Source organism: Berghia stephanieae, chromosome 8, assembly GCF_034508935.2.
Source record: "Berghia stephanieae isolate SIO BIC M18660-M18661 chromosome 8, UCSD_Bste_1.3, whole genome shotgun sequence".
Classification (NCBI taxonomy): domain Eukaryota; kingdom Metazoa; phylum Mollusca; class Gastropoda; order Nudibranchia; family Aeolidiidae; genus Berghia; species Berghia stephanieae.
Window position 1 is genome coordinate 13789889 of NC_088367.1, and position 9294 is coordinate 13799182.

At 33.4% G+C, this 9294-nt stretch overlaps 1 protein-coding gene across 1 annotated transcript in view; it reads left to right on the forward strand.

Moving 5' to 3' along the window:
* The window catches only part of LOC144978205 (ADP-ribosylation factor-like protein 1), a 12452-nt gene extending 3707 nt beyond the window's left edge, over window positions 1-8745 (forward strand). The window contains exons 2-6 of the mRNA XM_078923981.1: window positions 1931-2065; window positions 2683-2764; window positions 3331-3442; window positions 3750-3928; window positions 5103-8745. Coding sequence (XP_078780107.1) covers window positions 1931-2065; window positions 2683-2764; window positions 3331-3442; window positions 3750-3928; window positions 5103-5133 — 539 coding nt within the window. The 3' untranslated portion in view covers window positions 5134-8745. The remainder of the gene's footprint in view (window positions 1-1930; window positions 2066-2682; window positions 2765-3330; window positions 3443-3749; window positions 3929-5102) is intronic.
* The last annotated feature ends 549 nt before the right edge of the window (window positions 8746-9294 follow it).

Here is a 9294-nt window from a genome sequence, read left to right on the forward strand (position 1 = left end):
TTATTTTCATTTGCATCAAATGTATGTGTGTAATTGTCAAATAACTAAAATAATTTCGAAATTTACTGCCAGGGGAGGCTATATTCAGATTGGAGTCCAAAGAACTTATAGATTGCACATGCGCATTGGAGTTTGTCCGAATAGCCATGGGACACTATTCAGACTCGAGTCAGATTAGCCACAGCCTTCTCAGAAAGCTATTGAAGTAAAAATTTATCAATTTTTGAAATATTACACCCTTCCGTGATGGTATTAATAGTGGTCTAGTCATTCCATGAAAGAATTTAACTATAGATAATCTCGCGCTAACCCAAATTTTAAAAAAAACCTAGGACTGTTTTTTTGCACTACCTTTCAATACTTCGACGACAAAATGGCAGTGGAGTACCAAACCAGTAGTCATATTAGGAAATTTAAATCTTTTCATGGTTTGTTCTACAGCTTTTAATATGCTACTAATACTAAAAATTGACAAATTGAATATAAATAAATGTCTGACAAAACATCCATGGTTAAAATAACAATATAAAAGGAAACTACCTCGAGGAACGTGCGGGTGGTCTCCCCTAGAAAACTGCTGCCTGCCTTTGACTTTTGACTTAGAATCAAGAGTAAAATGTGCTAACTTTAGACCGATGGGTTATATTCAAAAGTAGGCACATTGATAAAATGTTCAAACTCAAAACATCTTAATCTGATCCCCCAGTCAGGCGGATGTGGCATGAAAAAACATTTAATTTGATGCCTTATTTGTTTCTCTGTGACAAACGGTTTCAGAGTTATTTAAATTTTCTGGTCAAATTTTACAGAGAGAATACTGTTCTTGTTGTTGTTATTTTATTTTTTTGATGATTTATTAGCATCATTAAATTATTATTACTATTTTGTGTTCCATGTTTCAGGGGATTTTTTTTTTTGTTGTCATTGTTATGTTTTTATGATTGTATTACTATCATTGTAAAAACTTACACCACCAATCACCTCCAATAGGAGGTGCAGAAAATTGCCACCTTCACAATAGTCTCTGACTATGTCTTCACCCAACCTATACACATTAACTGTTATCAGTGAATTGTTGGCAGTTCTAATGGGATCAATCCCAGCTTAGGGTTTTCTAGTTATACTAATAGTGCGGCTATGTGGTCTAGTGGTATGACACTCGCTTTCGGATCAGGAGGTCCTGGATTCGAGTCTCGCTCTCAGCGCATAGTTGAGTCCTTGGAAAAGGCTCTTTACTCACATTCTCTCACCGTACTCAGGTGTAACATGAGTACCTGGCCGTTAACAGCGTTGTCTTTGTCCGATAAATTGTAATATCGCCTACCAGGCGTTATGTTCCGTCCTACATGTTAAATGTTGCTGTTGACCAGGGACCCCTTGTACAGCGCTTTGAGCACGTTTAGTGGATATTGCGCTATATAAAAAAAAGCTCTTATTAAGACATCTGGAAAGAGAAATATTTGGTTATTAAGAGATATATATAGGATAGGTGTGTGTAAGCAAATGTGTATTGCATATGGTTGGATACAGTTTAGATTCTTTAGGTCTCTCTTATTCTTATTTATAACTTTTCAGGCTTAGTTAATACATTTAATTTAAGTTAATTAAGAAATCTTTTTTTTTTTCTTAATTTATTATTATAAGAGGTTAGAGCTCTGTTTTCATGTTGATTCTTACTTTCAGTTGACCAATAACACAAACTGATATGACTTGAGTTGTAAACCACCTTAGCTTTTTTTAAATAACATGTTTAGAGTACAAAAATTAAAAAACAAGAGTGCTCATGAATTAAATATAAATGTCTTTGGTGACAAACACGGATGATAACAAAATGTTTTAATCAACATTTCCATTATTTGTTTCTGATAACAGACACAGATGATAACAATGTGTTTTAATCAACATTTCCATTATTTGTTTCTAATTTTAGGAGGACTTATAAGCTACTTCTCTGGTTTGTTTGGCTCGAAAGAAAGGAGAATATTGATCCTAGGTCTTGATGGAGCTGGCAAAACGACAATTTTATACAGACTTCAAGTTGGAGAGGTTGTCACAACTATACCCAGTAAGTCATTATATATATCCATTATGTCCATTTTATTTTCTGATGATGGACTTTAGTCTGCTATACAGGGCTCTCAATTTTTCATGATTCCTGAAATTTTCATTGGTTCACTGCTGCTCCGTGATCATAGTCGAAGGCCAATTTTCTAGTTAATTTTTGTATACTTACGCATTTTAGTTCATTATATGATTGAGAAAATTGTCAGTTGTTTTACAATAATATTTTGAGTTGAGATCCCTGGCTATGATTTAACAGAAACAGGATTGCCACTTTTTTTTTTACAATAAACTAAAGTGAAGATCTTTTGAAATTGCTGTTATTTAGTTATGAACAGTTGACTAAAATCAAATTTGTAATTCAGAGTTGAGTATGAAACGGGCTTAATTTCTCAGAATTATTTACGAAGATGACTATTTTTCATCATTCAAACAAAGCAAGTTTGACTACATAAACTCAATCAGACAATGGTCAGTAGCATTAGCTGTAACATGGAAACAGAGTCACATAGCTTTGCTCAGTGAATTAAGATATATTTAAAGTCAATTATCATGGGTAAGCTATACAACTTGTCTGATATTGCACAATTTCTAATTTTTTCCATCTTTATTGTCCCACAGCGATTGGGTTTAATGTTGAAACTGTTACCTACAAGAATTTGAAATTTCAAGTTTGGGACTTAGGCGGACAAACCAGTATCAGGTATTTAATGGACTGAAATATGAGATAGCGGGATTGAATATCTTGTTAATGGTGTTAAGTAGAGTTGTTTTCCATACATTATTTTATATTTATTTATTTGTTGTCTTTTTTGAAAACTAAAATTATTACAACTACATTAAAAATAATGTGATTAAAAATGGTGGATTTTGTCTTTGTCTGCAGTTTTTGTATGAAAATTAACTTAAAGGTCATTATTTAATCATATGAAACTACTGGAATTGATGTAAGAATAGATTAAAGATATCTCTCTCTCTCTCTCTCTCTCTCTCTCTCTCTCTCTCTCTCTCTCTCTCTCTCTTTCTCTCTCTCTTTCTCTCTCACACACACACACACACACACACTCTCCTCTTCCCTCTTCCATCCATCCCTCTCTGTTTTACCAACCCTTTCAGTCTTCTCAAAATTAAACAACTTCTGTCATTTTTACATTTCCACATTATTTATCTATTTTCTTTATAGTATATTTAAAGGAGACTGATTCACTGTTCAGGTTTCAATGAGGAATAATTTTTAATGTACTCCGTTTATTTGTATGTTTATTCCAGACCATATTGGCGATGCTATTATTCCAACACAGATGCCATTATTTATGTGGTTGACAGCATGGACAGAGACAGAATTGGTATAAGCAAACAAGAACTCGTATCTATGCTTGAGGTAGGTTTCAAAATGATAAAATATATCTGCCATTGCTTTTGCATCCAATTTATTTCCATAAGAAAAACTGATTGGCATACATGCAAATAAAGTATCTTGATATAAAGAATAAAAAGAGTAGAGTAATAATTCGTTTTGACATTCTGTCCCAAATTAAGATATAGGATCCTCTTTGTTGGCAATCACTCTTAATTCGATGTCTTTCGATTTCTTTATGAACCGCTCAATTTTACACCTCTTACTAACAAATCTCTCATTTGCCGGGTTGATCGAGATCATTTATTTTTAAGCTTCTTTTACATTGCAGGAAGATGAATTGAAAAAGGCTGTTCTGGTAGTGTTTGCCAACAAGCAAGATATTGAAGGTGCCATGACTGTCACAGAAGTTGCAAACTCTTTAGGACTACCTGCACTCAAAAATAGAAAGTACCAGATATTTAAGACTTCAGCAATTAAAGGGGAAGGTCTTGATGAGGCAATGGAATGGTAAGTTGTTTTTTCATGAATGAATGACCAATCGTTTTCCATGAGTTTTATAAATAGATTGTTTAATTCAAGCAAACGTGGCGTGGGTAAACATGCACCGTTTTCAACAAACTCTCACTGTAAGGTTTTCAAGATATGGCGAAATGTCTGTTTACTGCATGTGTTTCCCCTTCACAACCATTCCCCCACTTTTTATTCATTCTAGAGACACTTTTCAAAATGATCTCATGTTTTTGATCTTACATGTATCTCTTTGTTTCTCCACATCCGTTTAACACTTGTATAGATTTTTATACCAAAATATTTGAAGGAGATATCTTGAAAACTTTTTTTAAAAAAATAAATGTTTCAAATTAGGCTAGAAAGCCCAGGGCTTGGGCATTTGACCGCTCAGTCAGTCCCGGGGATGAAAGATTTAAACCGAAATTCAAGGGACTTGGTATTCTATTTTGGTTTAGGCATACCTCAAGAAGTTATCATGATTTTACAGGTGTATTATTATTCCACTGCTATCATTCACCCCACTGTCACCCACAATGCATAACATTAAATTCTTCAACGGTGTGACTTTGGTGTTTAAAGTTGTGTAGTGCGTTTGTGTGAGTGTATGTATGTGTGTGTGTGGGGGGGGGGGTGTACACTTATATGAGCCAAAGAGAACAATAGTGTTATAACTCCAACGTCATCTTTATGGGTTTACAATATTACTGCTTTCATTCAGCACATTGTGTTCTCACCTTCAAGTAATAATGGATTGGTGCAGTCAGGGTGGGATTGGTTGAGAAGAGGAAGTGGGGGGGGGGGGGGGGGGGGGTGGAAGCCACAGATGACTAAGGTGTTGTAGATTAGTGTGGGTCTTACTGCACGCTTGTGCAAGTATGAGTCAATGGTATCTGTAGGATTGATTTACTCTTTTTTTTTTTAACCGATGAAAAAGCAGCCATAACGGTCAATTTTACTCTTTATCTTGACATCATATCATTCCATATTGATCAAGAGAGCAGTAAGAGCAATGAAGCGTATTGAATTATTGGTATTTCCCTTTGGTGAAAACAGATCTCGAGTTGTTTATTTGAATAATTGGGGGGGGGGAGTGATTATGGGATTATGATTTAAGGGAAATGCAGTATGTTGTTAATGTTTTAATAAATCTTTGATATATTTCTTTCTACAGGTTGTCAAGCACGCTGATACAGTCCAAGTAGTCATGCTTATATAGTCATGAACAAAAAATGATGTGTGGAAATATTGCTAGGGATGCTTGTTCGATTTGGTCATGATTGTTTTGACAGTTGCTTCATATGGAATGCTATAACAAATGGAGTGATTTGATCGCATTGCATCAATGCAAGATGCTTTCTGGTTTTAATCTCCATACAGCTCATTCATGAGGAAGATATTCGTATGAAAGAAAACTGTTCAAATTTTGGTCCAATTCAGTGACATTCTCAAATATTTTGAAGATATCGACATGTATTTGATGAAATGGATATGAGATTATCTGTGAAGAGAGGGTGTCTAGAAATGTGTCAAGATATACATGTGTTTTGAGTTGTTTGAAAACATATACGTTATTGGGATCAACAGTTATTGCCCTGACATCATATATGTTTTTATTAGTGTCCAACAAAAGTTGAATGTGGTAGACAATTGTGTCTACATCACCATTGACAGCAAAATTATCATTATCATTTCATTCACAATTTTTGATATATTTTTTGTATCTTTCTTGTTTTTGTCACAAGTCACCATATTTTCAATATTTTAAAACAATTTTCAACATACATTAAATACTCGTTAATCCAAGTCTCCAGGGGGTTATTTGATTTATCAATTTTTGTTAAAGCCACTTATGGGGGGAGGGGGGGGGGGTGGCAAGGAATGTCCTCGGTTATTCATCACTTTTGAGTTGCCTGACTTATTTTCATAAGTTGTAAAGATTTATGCTTTGTGTTATAGTGGCATTCAATAGTAATTACTGGCATTATTAAATAGTGCTAAAGGCAAGAATGTGCAAATCACTCTTTAAAATGAATAAAATTGGCTGTGAAAATAGTAAACTGGACCCTAATTTATTTAGCTGTACTGCGGTATGAGGATAAACGCTTTTGAATTTAAACAATGTCAAAGAAAGACTATTGTGACATTTCAAATTAATTTACTGGTCTGTTTGGTTTAGCCATTTTTAGTTTTCACCTGACTTTGATTTCATATTTTATTAATGTCTTGTATGTGATACTTGTAAGTATCCATTGAGAATTACTTTATGGATATTGTGGCGGTTTTTAAAAGATGATATTTTTGATATATGTTTGTAATGTTTTTTAACTTGTTGTATATTTACTGTTATATTATCTTTTAAATTTTCACCTCAGCGTTTTTCAGCCTTACCCACCTAAAGCATAGGAGAGTATAGAAAAGCTGATCTGCCATGTTGTTTTGATCATCTCATTTTCTGTATAAAGAGATATTAATTTATTTGAAAATAAAATGGAAAGTTTTGAAGTGGGACTCAATTGGTGGAGATCTAACAGGCTGTGTAAATAAGATTATGTCTTTGTCCTTCAGAATAAGTTGTGAATTGTAAAACTTTTATTTAAATTGTACAACATTGTCTTCATTTTTGTATGGATGTTCTTTATTTAATTTCTTCTAAGTCACTTTTGCTTGCTGTATAAAGAATATTGTAAGCTCAATCAGAGGGAGAGTTAACAGAAAGTTTATATTCTTTCAGTGTTCGATTATGGTTTGTTTTTGTTTTTTTGTATAAGTAGGTGAACAATTGTAAATTTCAAAATTCAGCTTTTGTGATATCAGGGATATCATTCGCAGTTGTTTTGTTTTTTTTGTGTGTTTTTTTTTTTCACACTTTCTTCATAAATGTCTTTCTTAGCTGTATTATTAATTTAGTCTCTGACTCTAAATAGATTCAGGCTATTTATTTTTAAAATGAAGCTCTTCTTTATTCACTTAAGAAGCTCAAATATCACTATATTTTTATTTGTTTTGATTTTTTATATTGACATCTACCTTATTCAAGTTGTTTTAGAATTATGAATTCTCTACAGTAGTAATACCAAAACTTTGCAAGACTGTAATTGAAGGAAAATATTAAATTTTCTCATGTTGTTTATATAAATATTGAAGTTGTAGATAGGGACGTCACAAATAACTCAACATTCCTTTTACGCTCCTGAATAATGATGAATCTTTTAAGGTCGAAACCTTGGTCATAATTTTTGTGCAATGTGCTTTTGATTACATTTCGAAAAATGCTTTTGAATTGTCATTTTATCTTGTGTCGGGCAGGAAATGATCCTTTCTCTGTGCTGCAGGGTTTGGAATAGAACTTATGCCGTAATATTCTATCCTAAAATCTGCAGATCAAAATAAATTGAAACTTTTCAAGAGTTAAGTCCTTTCAGTCCTCAAGTACAGCAGTGAATGTTGGAAAGTAACAAGTTAATAATGTAATTGGAACAGTTTCAAAACAAAGACTTGTGTAAAAAATTTTAGGAATATTTGGCAAAAGACGAAGAGATAGGCCCAAAGAAACTCAAGGACAATCCTTAGCTGATAGAGGCTGGCCTGACTTTAAAATGACATTGGTATTCAGGCACCTGACAGACATATAAGATAGATGCCTTATGTGCCCCATGTCTCAATTAGGTTTAAATAAGTATGTCTATCCCACTATATATCTGTTGTCCCAGATTTGTTTTCGAATGAGGCCTTTTTGGTTTTATTGGGGCCCTGCCTTATGTCTTTTTCTGGGAAAATGAGAACTTTTTGTGGGAAACAAGCACCCAGCAGTGAGAGCTTCAAATAGTCTCTTCAGCTCCATATCAGTGGAGACTCAAAGGACCAGACTCTCAACAGCCATACCAGTCTTCCAATTTGATGAAGTTTTGGCCTGAAAGGAAGAATAAGAGGCTGTTTTTTTTCTCTCTTCAAAATCATGTCCGTTTGTTTTTCGAGGGTCTTTCCCTTTTAAGGCATACATTGCTTGTGTCTAGGTGGAATTTATGATGAGTCTCAAACTAGATAATGACAACACCACTACCACATTATCTCATTCGTCTGTAGTGTTTCATTCATCCTGTTTTTTTTTTATAAAGGGGAAGCCCGAAACATCCATTTTATCTGTTTTTGTATCTTAAATTGAAGCTTACATTCAATTTTACATTGTTATTGATTTAGACAAACACAAAGCAACTTAGGATTCAATGTTTTTAATTGGTTATCTTTGATTATGCACAGTTTAATTCTCTATAAACTTTATCAATAATTTTGTTTTAAAATGTTAACACTCACCCTTATTGAAACTACTATTGATATTTCCAGATCTGACAAGAGATTTCTTGTTTAACGATTTAAATTAGAATTGATTATTAAGGATTTTGAGCGTCACAACGATGAATTGACCCCTTATTGTTTCCCTTGTTTTCAAAAAAATCCCCTTGTTCTCTTGATTTATAGTAATCAAATTGACTAAAATGGTCATCATTTGGAAATTTCATCTCAGAGAGTTTGAGCTAGATAGTCTTAATTTATTTTGTCCTTTCCTTTAAGTTCACTTCTGGGTGAGATTTTTTTTAAATCCATACCCTAAGATTTTATCAATCTGATGTCCACTGATTGATGTTGTTAATTATAATATAAGATAATAATTGTAATAGCGTGTTTGTTTCTTTTTTAACTTTAATTTTTGACTACCAATTTCAAATGCATGTTATGAATTAAATGTTTTTGAAGAAAAAAACATATTTTTAAAGGATATTGAGCTCTGTAAATAAATTTGGTTAAATCGATACGCACACATTAGTTTATGACTTGTCATTTCATATTTTTGAATGTAGTAATTGAAGTATTGACAAAGGTTGGGTCTTCTAGGTTGAATAATAAAATGAATATTGAATCCTTTTCTTTCAAATAATTGACAAGCTGTCCTCCTGTGGTGGACAGGTATATCACTCTTGCTGTGGTTTCCGTCCCCCCTGACCTCCCATAGTGGGCAGGGAGGTACATGCTGTGTCTTCTATCCCCCCAACCCGTTTTCCAAGTTGTTTCCTGTCGTTGTCTTGGAATGAGATTACTTGGTTTTGTCCTGGCCCTGGCCGGAGTTCCTTGGCTGGGAGGGAAACAGTTGATGTATAGTTATAATGTTATAGTTTTGGAAGATGATTTTTTTTTTTTAAATCATCTTTCTGTTATGCATTGTATTATGTTTAGTTTACATATTATATTATATGATTTGTAAATATTTGAGTGTATTCCCCTTAGTTGGTACATGTGCTTGTGTCTGGATGAGACTTTTAGGTGATCTCAAACTAAGTACTTTGACGGTGTGATCTTTGAATCTACAT